The sequence below is a fragment of the Mus musculus genome, chromosome 16 (assembly GCF_000001635.26).
Source record: "Mus musculus strain C57BL/6J chromosome 16, GRCm38.p6 C57BL/6J".
NCBI classification, from domain to species: domain Eukaryota; kingdom Metazoa; phylum Chordata; class Mammalia; order Rodentia; family Muridae; genus Mus; species Mus musculus.
This window is the reverse complement of record NC_000082.6, coordinates 17,011,615-17,031,513: the sequence shown is the minus strand read 5'-3', so window position 1 is coordinate 17,031,513 and position 19,899 is coordinate 17,011,615. Positions and strand designations below refer to the sequence as shown.

Here is a 19,899-nt window from a genome sequence, read left to right as displayed (position 1 = left end):
TGACACAAGTACTGGTGTATAACCTTGGGTGTCAGCCCTCTTTTTACACCTGTTTAAAAGACAGGGTCTTCTTTTTTTTTTCGAGACAGGGTTTCTCTGTATAGCCCTGGCTGTCCTGGACCTCACTTTGTAAACCAGGCTGGCCTCGAACTCAGAAATCCGCCTGTCTCTGCCTCCCAAGTGCTGGGATTAAAGGCGTGTGCCACCACTGCCCAGCAGACAGGGTCTTCTGTTCATCTCTATATACATTAGGTTAGCTGACCAACCAATTTCTGGGGATTTTTCCTGTCTCCACCTCCAAAGTTCAATCACAGGAAAGTGGGGATTATAGCTTTCCTGTGCTGTGACTGGTTTTACATGGTTGGAGAAATCTGAATTGAGGTCCTTTACTTTAATCAAGTACTTTACTGAGAGGTCACAATAGACCTCAATTATTTTTTAAAGGAAAAAAAAAAGATTAATTTTATTATATGTGTATTTGCTTCCATGTATGTTTGTTTGTGCACCAAGGGTGGGCTTCATACTTGTTGAGGTCACAAGGGACACCACAAAGATACTGGGAACTGAACCTAGGTACTCTTGCAGAGTGTTAAATGTTGAGTCATCTCTCCAGCCTTCAATCACTCTTATACAAACAGTCATCAACACTACCCTAACTGGAAAACCAACCTGTACTTTCCAGTCTGTATCTCGCTAGGCACTTTTCTGTTGTACATATGGACCATTCTCCGTATGTTTTTCTTTGTTAAGTAATTAACTGTTTTATTGAAGAAATATTTGTAGCTTACATCATGAACTTTGTAAAAAAAAAAAAAGTGTATATGAGTGTACACCTGAATGCCAGAAGAGGACATCAGATCATATTATAGAAGGCTGAAGCCACCACGTGGTTGCTGGGAACTGAACTCAAGACCTCTGAAAGAGCAAGAAGCACTCTAAGCTGCAGAGTCACCTCTCCAGCCTAGCAGTGAGTACCGTTAAACAAATGTACTTCATCACGGATTCTTTTGGAATTCATTTTCATGTATGAGGCATAATTTACACTAAATTTATTCCAAATAAAGATTTAACTACCATCTGCTGCAACCATCTCTCCTTCCCCCTCACTGATGTCATCTTGGAGAGAATTCTAACCTAAGACTGCTTTGGGAAAAAAAAAATAAGAAAAAAATAAAACCAAAAAAATAACTGCAAGTATTACTGGCTAAAAAATTCAGCATTATAAAACTTTGAACAAATATGTAAAAAATACTAAATATAACCCCCTCTATCCTGAGACAGGGTATCTCTGTGTAGCCTGGCTGCAAACCAGACTAACATCAAACTCAGAAAGCCACCTGCCTTTGATTTCTGAGTGCTGGGATCAATGACATCTGCTACCATGACTAGCTCAATTTCATCCTTAATTAAAGCTAAACAAATTAAATATTACATCCAGCCTCAATGTTGGCAGACTGAAAAGTAAGAACAAAATAAGTTGTTGGGACAAAATATCCAAGACAAAACGCCCAACTTTCCTTCAAAGACACTCAACCCATGTAATGTTATGGTCTGTTTCCCACAGCCTTAAGCAAACAACAGGTTTTGATGCCTGCTATTTTAATAAAGTGGGTTTCTTTAAAAGGGGGAAGACGTGGGGAAAGGAGAGTAATTATGGACTATCTGGGATTTATTATTTTGTAAAGATGAGTACCTTTCCTTATATTTAATAGTTCCTTTATCTATTATTATCATTATTTTTACTTTAGATCTCCACTATTTCAGCTAGAAAATTGAAATCTCGAGTTCCCTGATGTCATCCACTCAGTTTAGGTCATTTTCATACAAATTGGGGCTATTCGCTCCTTGCAAGTAGGTTCTTATTGTTGATTTTCTGTTCAGGGTTGTAGCAGCCAGGATGGTACAGAACAAATGCCCAAGACTTTTTGTTAAATAAACAAACAACTCTGTGAGATTAAATATAACACAAATCCTTGCAGTTCCTATTAATGAGAACATTGTATTTCTGTTTGCTGTTTCTTGCACCAGCTGACAGAATACTTTTTAACCCACCGAGTGTGACAGACTGTGGTTGGACCTAGTCTCTAACAAGATGTTGCACCTTCTGATGCCTTCTTCTGCAATGTTCTTGCCACCAGAAACCTAGTCAAGTCACAGTGAGCTATGGTGAGCTCTGCTCTACTGGAGACTGTGGCAGCCAGAAACCTCCCTGACTAGTGGAACCAGTCAAATGGACTTATGAACACATATTTGGTTGCTATTCCAAGTCCTAAGTTTTGAAATGGCTTGTTAAGGGGCTGGTGAGATGGCTCAGTGGGTAAGAGCACCCGACTGCTCTTCCGAAGGTCCGGAGTTCAAATCCCAGCAACCACATGGTGGCTCACAACCATCTGTAACGAGATCTGACTCCTTCTGGAGTGTCTGAAGACAGCTACAGTGTACTTACATATAATAAATAAATAAATCTTTAAAAAAAAAAAAAAGAAATGGCTTGTTAAAAACAATAAATACAACTCATGTGTGCTTTCATGTCCACTATGAGGCTAGATAAGGATGCTTATAAGGAATCCCCATAAAAGAATACTGTAATAGCTTCTGATATGGAAAGATCTTCAAAATATATGAGAGTTTTAGTCATGGGATCTTAGAATCCAGATTGTTTTATACATAAGAAAATTGAGGCCTAAGAGATATTAAGTAGTGTTTTACGGTAGTGCTTGGCTGCAGACTAAATGAACCCAGGAAACCTGGCTGTAGAAGCACACTGGCCCCATCTGCACACCTTTCTACCTTTCCCAGTGCTGCCACCTCCCTGGCTTTTTGTTGTTTGTTCCTAGACAGTTTTCCCAGGCTTTCCTAGACTTTTCACACAGCTCAAACTGGTTTTAAATTTGATCTTCCTACCTCAGCCTTCCAAGTTCTGGTATTATAGCCATGTATTTCATATAGCTCTTGGTTTAATTTCCTCTTTTTTTGAGTTAGGGTTTCTGTGTAGCCCTGGCTGTTCTGGAACTCACTCTGTAAAGCAGGCTGGTTTCAAACTCACAGGAATCTGCCTGCTTCTGTCTCCTGAGTGCTGCCTGGCTAATCTGTTTGTTTTTTTGTTTGTTTGTTTGTTTTTTAGAGACAGGGTTTCTTTGTGTAGCTCTGGCTGTCCTGGAACTCACTCTGTAGACCAGGCTGGACTCGAACTCAAGAAATCTGCCTTCTTCTGTCTCCCAAGTGCTGGGATTAAAGTCATGTAACACCACTACCCTGCTTGGCTTATATCTTAACCATCAAGTTTTCTAATGTCTAAACCCCCTAAGAGAGCACCTCTGAAAAGCAGATAAAATGCTCAGTACATGAAATACACAAGCCAATCTAAATGTAATGTGTAGTAAGTAATGGCTCATCTGGCCAAGCCTGGTGGAAGGAGAGAACCAATTCTTGCATGCTCTCTGACTTCTGAATATAAATAATAAAAAAATAAAAAAACAAATGATAGCTGGGCAGTGGTGGCGCATGCCTTTAATCCCAGCACTTGGGAGGCATAGGCAGGAGGATTTCTGAGTTCAAGGCCAGCCTGGTCTACAGAGTGAGCTCCAGGACAGCCAGGGCTACAGAGGAACCCTAACTTGAAAAACCAACCAACCAACCAACCCACAAAGTTTTTTTTAAAAGTTAATGAATCGTGTGGGTCAAGTTCCAATTTTTAAAATAGAACAATTAAATAACCACGATTCTACATACCTAACTTTGTTATAGCCACAAGATGCTAAAAGCTATTTTAGAAAACTGGACCTGGTGGTTTAGGAATATGATCCCAGAAAGTGGGAACTGAGGCCAACCTTGCTATACAGTAAGACCTTGTTATAAACAATCCCCACCCCCAATTTTGAGATTCTTGTAATTAGGAATATTTCTTTTATATTTCCAAACATTATCTGTGATAACATATTGTACTGTATCAGAGACAGAAGGAGTTTCTAAATCTTAACTCAGGTCCATGCATTTCCTGGCTATCTAAGTTAAACGTTTCTGGGCTGGGAAGATAGAACAGTAGGTAGAGTGATTGCCTGGACATAGTAAGGACCTGATTTCAATCCTCAGAGTGCACTAAAAGTCAGGAGGATAAACAGAACCCTGGGGCTTGCTGGCCAGGTAGAGACACTGTTAAAAAAAAAAAAAGGTGGATGGTGACACCTGAGGGTTTCTCTTGTCTTATAAGATTAGCAGAGTACAAACTCTCTCTCAGCTAGACACTAAAGAGGAGGGAGAGAATGAACGAACACAATAACATGTAGAAACTGAGCTCCCAGCAGATGACTACTATAAAACCATCAATGGCAAGTCAGATGAATGCACCGAAAGGAAAAGAGTGGAACCACTGACAATGATGTTGGGCTAGAGAGATGGCTCAGTGGTTAAGAGCACCGACTGCTCTTTCAGAGTCCTGAGTTCAATCCCAACAACTACACGGTGGCTCGCAGCCATCTATAATGGGATCTGGTGCCCTCTTCTTGTGTGTCTGAAGATAGCGACAGCGTACTTACATACACGCAATAGAAGCTAATTTCAAATTCTAAAAATATGCCTGCAATATAAAAACTTTTATAAAAATTAAAATACTACATTTTTTAAAGTAAAAAAAAAATCTTAGGTAAAAATGTGCATGTACATTTTTATCCATAAAGACACAAGGATGAGCTGTTATGGCAATGAGCTGCCTTCTCCTTGGCCCATTCAGATCCTCTCAACACTGTCTACTTGAGTCAACTGTGTGTCTATGTATGAGAGAGGAGAGAGGGAAGGACGGTGGAAGGAAGGGAGGGAGAGACAAACAATCTATCAGGTTCTTTTCAAGAGTGGTCTACAACCTCACCCAATGAACCAGCTTTCCAGTCTAACACATTTTAAATAAAATACCCAATAGTTACGAGTTAACTTGTTCAGTTTTCAAGCTGGAGCCTGATAATTTAGCCAATACAATAAGTAAATCTAAAGCTAAGTTTAAGAAAAAACATCAATGAAGCAAGTCTTACCTTTGGAGTCAGCATTTGGGAACAACCTGTTCCATGGCACCTTATTTTTGTGCGGGAGAGAAAGCAAATAGTTTCTAGCTTTTAAATTTATTATACAATTCAGATCTTCCTGTGATGGAGATCCAAGAATACCTATCAGACAAAACATTAGCTGTCAATTGTCAAGATTGCACACATCACCTACGGGGCAACAGAGATTCTATATTTAATGTATTTACTTTACACTACAAGTTTTTACAAAAAGATCTTTAATATTTTTAAAGTAGAGAACATGAAAACAAAACAAAGCAACCATGCTAGAGTGAGCCTGAGGTGACTAACGTAAATCCAGATCATGTTCAGAGCTTACCCAGGATGTGATTCAGCTGGTCAAGGTAATGCTTTCCTGGGAAGATAGGCCTGTTGGATAGCATCTCTGCCAGGATGCAGCCCACAGACCAAATATCAATGGACTTGGTATAACCCTGCAACAGAAAGGGGGAAAGTCAGAGTAACAGAATAGAGCTCTCTGCAGCAGTGTGCACAGATGAAAGTTTGAGCATCAAACTTTGGAAACAGTGACACAAAATGAAAACCAGTAAGTTGGTTTTCTTAAGAGATGCCATCAGGTGGTGGTGGCACACACCTTTAATCTCAGTACTCAGGAGGCAGGGGCAGGAGGAGCTGTTCTGGTTTGATGATAAACTGAATTGTGGAACTGTAGGCTGAAATAAACTCTTTTCCTCTCCAACTTGCTTTTGGTCATGACATTTTATCATAGCAACAAAAATCAAGACAGATGCTGAGTCACTATAATTACTTTACATTTATATCTTGAAATTATTAAATTAGAACTTCTGAAGTATGCCTCAGTCCATCTTCAATGTTAGAGATTTATAATTATTACAAACTTGAGCTAGAAAAAGTCCTAATGCTCATTGTTTATATCATTTAACTAGTTTTTATAAAGTTGGAAATCAACTTACATGGACAGCACTATATTCCTGGAACAACTTATCCATTTTGTAAATTAAAAAAAAAATTAGGCTGAATGTCCTCCCTCCCCACCTTAGGTGATGGTTCCAACATTCATCCCTTAGGTATATACTTTCTTTTTAAAGAAGTCTGTTAAAATTCACATCATTAGCTTATTTCAATGTAACAATATTTCAAGATGCTCCTATAGGGAACACAAGCTAAATTTTGTGGAAAGTGTTACGTATAGTAATAAATGGAAAGAGAAATATAAACATCAAGAGAAAAAAGCCAAAGTTAAGGGTGAATTGATTTTAGAAAACCAAAGAACCAGTCGTTGGACCTACAGTAATGATAAAACATGTAGAATTTTTAGTAATTGTTTCTAAATCTCTTGTAGCTGGTGCTGTGGGTCAAAGCTATTTAGCTTTAAATAAAGAGATTAATGAACACCCCCAAAATAACACACACAAATAAATAGTAATCAGAATCAGGCCTCAGGGAGAAGTGCCTGCTCTAGGTCTTTGACAGGAATGGATACAACAGTCTGGGACAGCTGATGCCAGAGAACAGCAGGAAACTGTCCAAGGCTCCTGGGGAACGGTCCAAATCCTGGAGAGAGTAGATTATAACTCAAGAGAATAAGTAATAGAGAAAGCTAAAATACAAATGGTGCTAATAGTTATGTTTCCACCAATGGAGAGTATGAGAAGTATCTTAAAGAGTTTGATGAAAACAAAATTTTACAGTCAAACTAGTACTAGCTGCAGTGTTCTGGAAATGACTCAAAAATTGCGCAAGTATCACCCATCATAGCACATACAGCCTTGCCTTTGGATACAATGAACTTCACATCGCTTCTTGTCATCAATATTAAAGGCATGACACAAAAGTGAAACCCTGAGACAGTGCTGCATTCCTCACAAATAGCATGCATGAGTCAGACCAGGTCTGCTGTGTGCTAAGACACTGTGACTATGGAGACAGCCCAGCAGTTCAGTAGAGGGCTCCTGCAGAGGGAGGGCCTAGCAGTCTATTTCCCAATTATATTGAGCAGCTCACAATAATGCCTATAATTCCAGTGCATCCAATGCCTCTGGTACCTTTGGGCGCCAAACATGTTCACAAACCCATATAGACACACAATTAAGAACAAAACCAAAAAAAAAAAAACCAGGAAAATACAAACACACAAATCCAAACTGAATCTCAATTTTCTTAACAGTGCTTAATTTTGCCTACCATCTTATAATTCTAACAAAGAATGCATACTTCATGTTTTCTCTGGCAGTTGTAAATCTATCCAATCATGTTCATTTGTTTTTGTGACAAAGCATTACTAGCCTAGGCTGGTCTTACTGGCTTGTGGCAATTCTACCTTTGCCTCCTGAGTGCTGACATTATTCTTGCTTGCCCCCCACCCCTTTCTGTTTTTTTGAGAGAAGGTCTCTTTATGTAGCCTGGGCTGTTCTAGAACTTGCTATATAGAAACACAGACGTCTGCTTGCTCTTGCCTGAATGGAAGGATAAGGATATGCACCACCACCAATAGCAAGACACGGGTTTTATTAGCAGAGTCTGGATGATCTGAAATACCCTTCACAACAACTCGGAGAAGAGGATTTCAGTTTCAAAAATAACTACCCTGTAATTTCAAAAGTCCATAGTGGTTCTGTTCTCCCTGCACCCAGTAATTTTGCTGGAGATACTCTTCATTATCAGACAACGTGACCTTTGTAGAATAGCTCTGGAGCATTTGCACAGAAATGCACCTTACTAGAAACTCTAACAACATAAAGAACAGGTATGTAAGTTGTCACAGGAAGTATTTTAGTAGTATGTACAGTCACTGTGACTGAAGATGGTGACTCCTAAGCCCAAAAGTTCAGTTCTCAGATAGCACTCTGGCTCTGGCCAGATATAGCAGGCTGAAAAGGAAGGTTATAGCTGTTGTTTCTTTTTCTTACCTTGGAATTCAACATAATTTCTGGAGCTCTGTACCAACGTGTGGCTACGTACTCTGTCAAGAACCCTGTGTGATCATGATCTGGATCTGCAACACGGGCAAGGCCAAAGTCACAGATCTAAGGGGAAAAGTGGGATACCAGTTTAGAGTTTAATGAGCTAATAACAAAACACCATGAAAATGAAAAAGGCAGTATCAGTAACAAGGAAAACAAGTACATGCTACCAATACTATGCTAGACATTTTTCTGGAAATTACAAAGGCATCATTCCTTAATCCTCAACACCCTGCGAGGAAGTGAGGACAGTCCACGTGCTGGAGTGAAGAGACAGGCTGAAGGGTCAATTATAGTGCACAGCCCTACAACCACCCTTAGGTCTCATCCCCACCAGCTATTGTGAGTGCATGGCACTCTCACTTAAGTGACTTGAGCAAAATCACCTTAGAGGGACTAGAGAGATGGCTCAGCAGTGAAAAGCACAGACTGCTCTCAAAGAGGACACCAATACCCACGGAGTGACTCAAACTGCCTATAAATTCTAAGGGAACTGATATTCTTCTGGTCTCCATGGGCATTCACATACAATGTACAGACATACAAATATAAACACACATATAAAACTAAACCCCCAAAGCAAACCCATCCAGAGCCTGTTTCCTCTCCAAGCTATTGTAGCTCACAGGATCATTGCTGATATGCTCCTTAATTTGCCATGACCTATTTCTATTTCCTCAGACTCCCATTTCTGACTAACTTCCACTTTTCATTAATTAGTTAATTAATTAATTGTATGGATATGAGTACGCTGTCATTGTCTTCAGACACCAGAAGAAGGCATTACAGAATTGAACTCAGGATCTCTTCAAGAGCAGTCAGTGCTTGTAATTGCTGAGCTAGCTCTCTAGCCCCATTCACTTTTTTTTAAATATCAAAAATACTTCCCACTTTTCACATAGCCAATCCTGATAGTTTTAAAGATTTCATGTACCGAAGATAAAGCATTTTGTTTTGATGTTTATTACTCATTGTATGTGCACATGCATAAAGAGTACAGCACACATGTGGTAGTCAAAGGACAACCTTCAGAAGGAAGTTGAATCTCTCTTTGAGAACAAAGGTGCTACCTCTTGTGGGTCCCAGGTAGTAAACTCAGGTCATTTGGCTTGGAACAAACACCTTTATCACTGAGCCATCCTGCCATCCACCATTGTTTTGTAGAGCACCCAGTTCCTCACATCCTTCTGACTTCCGGGAGTATTTTGTAAGCTCTTACCATCTAGCTGTCTAGCATTGTGATGCTGCTTGGGTTAGCTGCCTTACAGACTCCAGTGTGTATAAAATGTAGGTATGCTCTACTTAGGTCCACATAATACAAAACACTTTAATTTTCTGGTCCCTAGGAAACCAATTCAAGAAAGAGACAGGTTAACAGAGATGAAACAGTCCAATAAAAGGCCATCTAGAAAATAGATTAATTTGGAGGCTTGATTCTATGAAGTCAGCTAAAAATAAGGGGCAGTACTTAAAGTTTAATAGTAAAACCTCCAAAAGAAAAGGCAAATGTTTTGTGGACCGTTTTTTATGTGTAGCATTTTTAAATTATTAGTTTTTAAAGTCAGTTACTTTTTAATAGAAACAATTTGACCAAAAGTCTGTCACAGAATTCTGACACACACCCCCCCTCAAAAAAAACCCCAATAGCCTGTACTTTGGCCATATGTAAGAAGACAGCAGAGAAGGAACAAGTGTAAAAGATACAGAACACAGTTATTTGGACCTCAATCCCTGGTCAGATATCCCACCGACTACCTCAGTAATCGAGAAGGAGAGATAAAGATAACTCCCTTCTCCCACTGTACAAGTGTCTTCCTATGGTATCCTATCCTCCTATGTAGAGCTTCATATTAGAGGTAGCACCTTTGTTCTCAAAGAGCCACATTTGCTTCAATTACAGCATCCAAGAAGCTGCATATTTACTTTGCAAAAGAAATGTTACTGTGTTATTTAAAAAAGTAGCCAGCCAGCCCATCTTCTTCTTTCGTAACTCTCTTGCAGGTCACTTCCCAGGTGGGTTCTCATGTAGGAGAGAACAATGAGGAAATCCTGTTTTTCTCCATACCCAATCGCCTACTCTAGCTATTCTACTTAGTATATAGAACCTTCACTGTGAACCTGAGCCTCTTCTTTAAAAGATAGCTTGTGTGACAATGAGGTGAAAACTCTGATGGTCACTGTCCCCTTGGGCTAAGGATGGAGAATAACCATAGCTTCCCCTAGTCTAGCACTGGGGATTGACTGAGGCCTCACACTATGAAAGCACTCTACTAGTGAGTTACATTTCTAGCCCAGCTATCAGACTTAGCTATCACTAGTGAGGAAGAGTACTATTAAGTTCTAAGTTCTGATTTACCTCAAGGTTTTCACTGTACATGCTATTCGACTTATTTCTATAACAGCCTTTTCTACCAGTGGCTGGAGTAGAACATGCCTTTTCTGCTACCCTCAGGAGGCAGAGGCAAAAGTCTGTGAGTTTGAGGCCAGCCTGATCTATACAGTGAGTTCCAGGACAGCTAGGGATACACAGAGAAACCCTGTCTCAAAAAAACAAAAACACAAACAAACAAACAGACAAACAGACTCGAATGAGAAAAAGCAATGATTTCCCCCCACATCTGAGGGCGAGCACTCTTAGCCACTACCACTTTTTATGGTAGATGATAGCCAACCCATTCCAATTCTACATGATTTATTATTCAACTTCTCAACTCATGTAACTCATAGTGCTTCTCTTTTGTAGCGATAACTCTTCATTCTATGATTTGCCTTTAACCAAAGCCAGTCTAGTCACCTTTTTTCCTCCCCGCCCCTCCCCCCCCTCTCTCCAGGGTATCTCTGCGTAACCCTGGCTACCTTGGAACTCCCTCTGTAGACCAGGCTGGCCTCAAAGTCAGGAATCTGCCTGCCTCTGCCTTTCCAGTGCTGGGATTCAAGGTGTGCACCACAGAACAAAAGAAAAAACCCTCCACAATAAAAAAACAACAAAACCCAAACAAGCCCATCATGCTTACAGATAAAGCCCCAGAGATACTCAGAATAACTCCATGAAAGAAGCCAGACCACTAGTGCAGTCCAAGCAGCCTCAGATGTCCTATAAGGGTCAGCATTCTCATCTGACCTCCCCTTGAACTATGGAAAAGGAAATGTTCCTAAAACTGTGTGTTGCATTTTGTATCCTTGTTTACAGGTGTACTACGATCATATAGGCTTCCTGATAACTCTGTGGACTCTGTTTAGCAAACAATGAGCACACATACTTGTACTGACCACAACCCCCATTTTTCTGGTCCATCAGAAATATGCCAACAGAAGCTGCAAACGGAGTTTAAAAACCCCTTGTATGTTTTTGTGAACCTGAGAAATTAAGGGTCACCATGTAGTACCACAATGTGATACATATATGACTCCAGAGCTTGAGTAGGTGACTCTCTTCCACACTAGTATTTGCTCAAATGTCACACAGTACCTGCCAGCATACCCTATTCTGAGTGTATATCTTACTGCTGTGGTACATAAGAATCTCAGTGAAACACTACACTCATCTCTGGAATGTAATGCTCTCCATGCCAATGATATACTCCAGATATCAACCGTAAAAATGGGAAATGAAACCAGCTATTGTGAAGCATGCCAATAATAAAAACCTGAAGAGAATGAGGTAGGAGAATGGAGAGTTTGGGATCAGCTTCAACCTTGCTGGGTGTTGTACACATCTACTGTACATCTCTATTATTAACTAACTCTTGGGAAGTGGATGCATGAATTTGCGGCCAGCTTGAGTTATAGTAAGACCTTGTTTCAAAATAACAAAAAGCACGCTTTAGCTAGACCAACAGAAGGCTGCCCATACCTTACTTAAAGCCAATCTCTAACTTATAAGCGATTGCTTAGTACCCACTATTGCCCTCAAACAGAAAAGAATGTAGTACTTTGCTTGGCCCTCCTTTCGACTGTTATTTCTCTGGTCTTCTAGCCTATGACACTACAATGCCCAAAAGGCCCTCTCTTATGAAACCCCATTTATTCTTGGAGGGCTGGCATGGACACCATTTTATTTCTTCCCTTTGCATTTGAATACTACCTCCTATGTGCCGCAGCACATGCTATCAATTATACGCTGTCTGCTGGGTTCCCATCTCTCCGTTTTCCGATTTCAGAGCAGCCATTGCCCTGGCACCTAACAAAGCTTCACCCAGGAATGTATATTTAACTGAGAGCTCAAATGATTATTTTTACACACCTACATATAAAGTTTCTTTACTGATATATAATTCATATAAAGCACACAATGCTTTAACATTAATATTTAATATTACAGTCACAGTTTCATATTCTGAAACTTTAGAACAATATAAAAAGTTGCCAAATTAGTACCATCTCCCCTAACACTATCAATTATAAACAACTCATTGTACAGATCTTCATTTTATCCATAATTAGTTAGATATCTGACTTCCATTTTCCTGTGACAATGAATTACACTATAACGAGTACTTGTGTACACGTGTTTGTATGAATACACATTTTCATTTTACTAAGGTACATACTTGGAAAAAGACTTTGTCAATGTTACTTTTCCTTTTTCTTGAGACAGAGTTTCATTATGGAGTCCTCGCTGGCCTGGAACTTACTATGCACATCAGGTTGCTCTTAAACTCCCAAAGATCTGCTTGCCCCTGCCTCCCAGGGCTGGGATTTGAGGCATATGCCACCATACCTGACACTGATTATAACCAATCTGGTGTCACTGTCACTGTGAGCCTTGTTTTGTTTTCTTGATACAGAGAATTAAGAAACAAAAATAACACATATGATGATGTACACATAAAGTATAGACATATAAGAACTACTAATTTTGCTACAGTGGCTACTGTCTCTGAAGGAAGGATGGGCTAAAAAAGGAATGAGACTCATACTGTGTATCTGTATTTTTCTATAAAATGTTTGTCTATCTGATAGTTTTGAATATAAATAACAATACTTCAAAGTTGTCTTTAAAAGTACACACCATCCTGAGAGTAAATGACTTGGCTGACCTTGAGATCACAAGTGGTGTTCAGCAGGAGGTTGGAAGGCTTGAGGTCACGGTGCAGAACGTTAGCTGAATGGATATACTTTAGCCCTCTCAGGATCTGATAAAGAAAATAGCAGATGTGGTCATTGCTGAGGTGCTGTGTCTTCAAGAGCTTGTAAAGGTCCGTCTCCATGAGGTCCTGTACTATATATCTGTGTGACAGGAGGTTAAGGTCAAACACTGCCAGCTGCTCACACTTAGCAAAGCACTGAAACAGATTCAACTGCTCTTAACCCTCTCCCCATACAGCGTCAGACACAGCTGGGCCATCAAAAGAAAGAAGAGACTGAAGAGAACACGGCACACTCTCGTGGAAGAAAACAAACACTAGTCCTGCCACAGGTGGCTTGTTGTGGGCCTACACTGAGACTTGAAACAGAATATCGGTCAATCTATTTTAAAAAAAAATCTTTTTTTTTTTTTTTGAGACAGGGTTTCTCTGTGTAGCCTTGGCTGTCCTAGGACTCACTTTGTAGACCAGGCTGGCTTCGAACTCAGAAATCCGCCTGCCTCTGCCTCCCAAGTGGAATACTGGTCAATCTTGAAGTCTCAACTTCTCTGTTCTCCAAACTGTCCACTATTAACCAATTTCCTCCAAAGCTTAAAGGGCATGGTAGCCAACAAACAACACCCATCTCTTTGGCCCAGAAGCAATGTGTAATTGTATTGCACTGTTTTCTTTGCTTCTTGTCACCAATATCCTCACAGACCAACCCAGAAGTACTGGCCTAGAAATAGCATCGCCACTGAGTCCAATCTCTGCCTTTCTTCCTCATTCTCTAAATTCTGCATATGTATTGTAAGACCATAAGGTGTGTAAAGAAGTTGATGATAATAGGTTCTGCTCTTTAACCTCCACTGCCTAAGCACCTAAAACTTCAGCTAAGCCACATTATTTCTTATGAAAATTAAACTGTAGTAACCTTTTGCTTTTAACATTACTATAATGATGTTTTATTAGGGGAATTTTTGCATTTATTTTTACGCATAAATACTATTCTATTTTCTACAGGCTAAATGAGATCAGTCCCATGCTTGAATTAAGCAAACCTTATTTATAAAAGGTGTTCTTCTCTGACAAAAGGTAACAAGAGCAACACGTGCAGCAGCAGGAGGCTTTCCCTTGCAACACCACCCCACTTACTAACAGACATGCTTACAAAGACAAAAGCTGCCTAGAAACATGGAGCTGCTGTTCCTACAGGTCCTAGGAGGTGGACTCTTCTAGACCAGCTCACCACTGATATCTAATGCTGGCTACAATTACATGTATCAGAATTGATCTGGTCTTCAAGACCTTGAGGTCCAGTCTATTCTATTTTTTATTTTTGTTTTGTTTGAGACGGGATTTCTCTGTGAGGCCCTGGCTTTCCTGGAACTCTTTGTAAACCAGGTTGGCCTCGAGCTTAGATATCCACCTGCTACCACCTCCCAAGTGCTGGGATTAAAGTGCATCACTGTGCTCGACCCAGTTACTTTAAAGATAAGGAAGCTGAGGCTGAAAGAGGAGCACACTAGGACTGTCTGGAAGACACTGATCTGGTCAAGTGTACATCTACTAGAGTACCTACGTCCTGTTGTGAAAGCTTGTTTGACTCCCTTTTCACTATCATAACAGTCATCATGGGATTGGAAATTACATGAATCAACTTTCCAAAACTAAGATTAAAGAAAACTATACAGAAACTGACAAACACTTAACTTATAGAAAGCATATTAAAACTAGTTACAAGAAAAAAGATAAAATTAAAAAAAAATCCTTTGGGGCTGGTGAGATGGCTCAGTGGGTAAGAGCACCCGACTGTTCTTCTGAAGGTCCAGAGTTCAAATCCCAGCAACCACATGGTGGCTCACAGCCATCTGTAACAAGATCTGATGCCCTCTTCTGGAGTGTCTGAAGACAGCTACAGTGTAATTACATATAATAAATAAATAAATCTTAAAAAAAAAAAAATCCTTTAAATACTAGGTAAGCGCAAACATTATAATCTCCTCTTAGCATACTTTTACATATACGGGAAGAGTGATTAAAAAACTCTTTGTGCAAGCTGGGCAATAGTGGCGCATGCCTTTAATCCCAGCACTCAGGAGACAGAGGCAGGTAGATTTCTGAGTTTGAGGCCAGCCTGGTCTACAGAGTGAGTTCCAGAACAGCCAGGGCTATACAGAGAAACCCTGTCTGAAAAAACCCCAACCAACCAACCAAACAGCCAAACACCCCCCCCCCACACACACACAAAAACAAACAAAACAGAAACAACAAAAAAACCCTCTGTGCACTTTTTCTTGATTCCAAGTTATTTACTCTACAAAGTGACCAAGCAGCAGTGGCAGCAGCTAACTTTAGAAAAGGATACACATCTTTCATTTGCTCAATGGTTGGTGCCCGGATGATGTCATTGATGCCAATGATGTTCTCATGTCTGAAGCGCAGTAAGATTTTTATCTCTCTTAGGGTTCTTTGACAGTAGGTCTGGTGCTCAAAAGGACTGATTTTCTTGATAGCAACTCGAACTTTGTTGAGATTATCATAAGCAGAGCTAAAAAAAAAAAAAGAAAGTATGTATATGAAAATTAAAAATAGCTCACTGAATTACTTTGTAGAAGGAACACAAACTTGTAAAGTATTGAAGTTTTAACATCTGTCACATCTGTGTTGATAATTAGTTGATACCTATGGAAGCAGCAGATGTAAAGTAGCAGCAGATGCTGAACCTGACATTTAAGAGCTGCATGGCCTGTTCACGAGACGAATGCCCACTTCTATAAACCTGACACAGGAAACCACCACATTTTCCTACTGTCTTAAAGAGCAGATAACACTTTGATGAAAATGCCATTTCTGCCTCCAAAACAACTATCCATAGTTGTTACTGAATTCTCTGACACAGCAGAAACACCAAATACCACCAACCACATCTTTATCCCTAAAAAAACAAACAAACAACAGTTTTAGAAAGCTTTACTGCCCTTTATCAACCTCTTTCTCCGCCTCTAAATTGTATTTTATGTGTATGGATGTTTTGTCTGCACACTATCTGTACACCTCATGTGTACAGTGGCTTTGGCAAGCATCAGATCCTTTGGAACTAGAGTTCCAGGCAGTTGCTAGCTGCCATATGGGTGCTGGAAATAGAACCTGGGACAAGAGCAGCCATCTCTCCAGCCCAATTACCAACTTTCTTATAAGCAAAACACAGGTCTATTTCTGGTTGTTACTAGGATAATTTTCTAACAAAATCTACAAAGTAACCTTCACAGCCATAGGATGGGAGTTTTTTCCAAGCTATACTTAAGACCCAACTACATAATCCGAAAAGAAGGAAGCAAAATCTTGCTTTTAATTTTAGGATGGTTTAAAAGTTTAAATATAACTACTATCTTTTTTTGGGGGGAGGAGGTCATGGGCCAACAATTTACCTAAATATTTTCTACAAAAGCATTTTATATTAATGTCAACAACTGACCAGTGACTAAAGCACTAAAAATACTGGCAAGCAATAAAATATTTCCTTGTTTCCTTACTAAGTGCTTAAAAAAATGAAATGGTATTTACTGACATCACTACTGATGCCTCTGACTGAGTGTAAAAGTCTGTTTTAGGAGTAGACTTGTCAGTGGCTGCAACCATCTCACAATGCTATTACAGGCTGTGCTGTCCCAAAGCACTTTGAAATGATACACAGTTCTTAAACAGGATGACCATTTAAACATTATTTTCCTTGGTTTGGTAGACGAGGGCCCAAAGCAGTGGTTCATGAGGAGGCAAGCAAAAGCTTGTATAGTTTAGGCAAGTGTACTCAATATTGGGATCTACTTTTAAAGATAAACACCCCCTTTGATAATCGTAACAAGAGCGAGTTTACAGTTAAAACAGGTTTGGGATTGTTGGCTCTGTGCTAGAAAGCTGCCTGGTAGCAGCATAAAGCCCTGGAATTTGATCCTTCAGCATGGTAAAAGTTAAAATTAAGTAAAAGGAAACTTGTAAAACACTGGCCAGAAGAAATTTGACATTATAAATTCTTATTTTTTATAGAACACATTAGTCAAATCTGGTTTGCTTTACAAAATTATAATCTACCAGGACTGGTTTTCATTTGTTTATTTTTATGGCAGGGTCTTTCTTGCTATGACTGTTCTGGAACTCAGATCAGGTACCTCTGCCTCAAGAGCTAGGATTAAAGGTATGGGCACCACAATGGGCTTATCTAAAAAAGTGCTGTTAGAAAAGAATTAAGCATCAGTGTGGCCTTCTACTGTATCACCCGACTTGATAGTGAAATAACCAAACTGACTTCTTTATTGAAAGTGTGACACCATCTTCTTCCACCCTCACTTTCTGACTCTGCTCAGAGTGTGGCCTGATCCTGTTAATACAGGCAGACATACATGCAGGCAAAACACTCATATGCATATAAATAAAATACAATTAAAAAGAAAAGGCAAAGAGAGCCTACCTAGAGCATCTGTCCTGATGGCGCACATCAATCATCCCAGCATTATCTTTGAGTTTGAGGCCAGTCTGGTCTATATATTGCAAGTTCCAGGACAGCCACTGAGAGAACCTGCCTCAAAATGCAGTGGGTGGGGTAGAGACATGGCTCAGTGGTTAAAAGTTCATAATGTTCTTCCAGAAGGTTCAAGTTCAGTTCAGAGCACAACTCCTGGATTAGGTTTGAGGCCTGCTCTACAGAAGAGCTGTGTCTGGTGCTATAAATCTAGTCAAAGAGTCCATGGCCAGGAAAATTATATGTATACTAACTCCCTTTCCTAATTCTGTTAACTCAACATCTACTAATATCTTGCTGTTATTAAACTGCCTTTTAAATATATTGATACCCTTAATTCTCAATGCTTCAGTCAAGCTTAGAAGAGAAACTTCTTTCTGTAGTAGGTAGCTAGCAGGCAATGCAGAGACTTTCAAGTGGTCAAAGCACTGAAAGTGACCGCTGAATGCTTAGCTCTCATTTGGACATCTGTATCATGCTCCCCGAGGCTCAGAAAGTATCATGGAGGATGGCAGAAAACATGTAAGAGCTGGAAGATGGGGAAGAGAGAATGCTGTGGAAGGTTGTATATGCTCAAGCCGATCAACACGTCAGCACGAATGAGTGAAGGGCTCAGGATGATCTGATGAGAACAGTTAAGGAGCAATTGGCAAATGATGGCTGCTGAGGGAAGTGACTTTTTTCTTTGTGGGAATAGCCAATGTGGGTTGCCTAGCTTCTGGTAGATGCCCCCCCACCCCACATTCATGTCTATGTAGGCTGGATGCAAAAGTTATAAGAAAAACACAAGTATAAGACAGTGGGAGGAGAGATACGGTTTGGATATGACCTAGGTACATTGCATATATGCACAAAATCATCCAAAGTACATGGAAGAATTTAAATGTGTGTCTAGGACCTTTTGAATTCATGGTCTATTCCAGGACCGAGATGGGTTGGAACAGATTTAGAAGCACATTGACCAGCAAATAAGGGATTAAAAGCCTACAAATTCTGAATATTATTTAAGATGCTTTGTAAATAGGGGGAAAAAAAGAGAATCAACATGAGTCAATTATGAACAAGTCATGGTAAACCAACTTCATTTCCTGTTTTGATAGGGTTACCATAGCAACAAGAGTGTACTGGTCACAGCTTCTGGAGAACTCAAGCTACTTGAAATGTACTTCCCATTTGAGAGACTTCATCATAAGTGTGTTGGAGAGGGGAAAGTTCCTGCTCCTGAGAAGCTCTGAATTTAATGAGGAAAACACACACACACACACACACACACACACACACACACCCTACAACCCTTACAGAAATACACTTGCTAAACACGAAGAGAATCTGGGTAAATTAATTCCAAATAAGGACAAAGAAATGAAAAGTTGGGTCCCATGGTGCACATCTTTAATCCAAGCACCCAGGAGGCAGAGGCAGTCAGGACTATATGGAGAAACCCAGTTCAGGAAAAAACAAAGACCAAAAAAGAGTCCAACTGAGTCTACACAGGGAGTGCAAAGCACTCATATATACAATGAGACCCTGTCTAAAAGAAGAAAGAGGGCTGGACAGTGGTGGCGCACACCTTTAATCCCAGCACTTGGGAGGCAGAGGCAGGCAGATTTCTGAGTTCAAGGCCAGCCTGGTCTACTGAGTGAGCTCCAGACAGCCAGGGCTACACAGAGAAACCCTGTCTCGAGAAAAAAAAAAAAAAGTTAAAAAGAAGAAAAAGGGAAAGCAGGGTGGGGGAGTAGGGCAGCAAGTAGGCAGACTGCCCTATAGAAACCACATCCTATACGAGTAGACTTTTTCTCTTAAAATTTATTTATTTATTGTATATAAGTATACTGATGGTTGCTGGGAATTTAACTTAGGACCTCTGGAAGAACGGTCAGTGCTCTTAACCACTAGGCTATTCTCTCCAACCCTAGGAATAGACTTTTTACACAAAAGCAGGGGTACAAGCAATTTAGAAACATATGGAAAGAAAAGGGGCCAGAATGACTATGGGACCACTGACCTCACCCGCACCATCCCTTTCCAGAAGGAACCATGCTCACCCACAGCCCCCGATTTCTCTCTCAGAAACTATGCAATTCATGTGTAGCAGGACACTCTTGTTCTGGAGCTCCACTGAGGAGAACATTGTGGCCAAGCAGAGGAGTATGCTGTGGGTGTGCTCTCCTGTTGGCACAGGACTCTAAGTAGCTTAAGAATATTCTAGTTAAGCCTTATAAAAATAAGCATTAAGAAAATATAATACTCATCACAGTAGGAAGAACATATATTCCATTTACTATTTCTTAACTTGATTTTTATAGTATGCAGGA

The 19,899-nt window shown here is 40.1% G+C and overlaps 1 protein-coding gene across 3 annotated transcripts in view; it reads right to left on the bottom strand.

Annotated features, from left to right (window-relative positions):
* The window catches only part of Mapk1 (mitogen-activated protein kinase 1), a 64,072-nt gene that overhangs the window by 15,940 nt on the left and 28,233 nt on the right, over positions 1–19,899 (bottom strand). For all 3 annotated transcript variants that reach the window (NM_011949.3, NM_001357115.1, NM_001038663.1), the window contains exons 2-6: positions 15,434–15,616; positions 13,039–13,228; positions 7,946–8,062; positions 5,374–5,488; positions 5,025–5,156 (exon numbers count right to left, since the gene is read on the bottom strand). In NM_011949.3, the coding sequence (NP_036079.1) occupies positions 5,025–5,156; positions 5,374–5,488; positions 7,946–8,062; positions 13,039–13,228; positions 15,434–15,616 (737 nt within the window). The remainder of the gene's footprint in view (positions 1–5,024; positions 5,157–5,373; positions 5,489–7,945; positions 8,063–13,038; positions 13,229–15,433; positions 15,617–19,899) is intronic.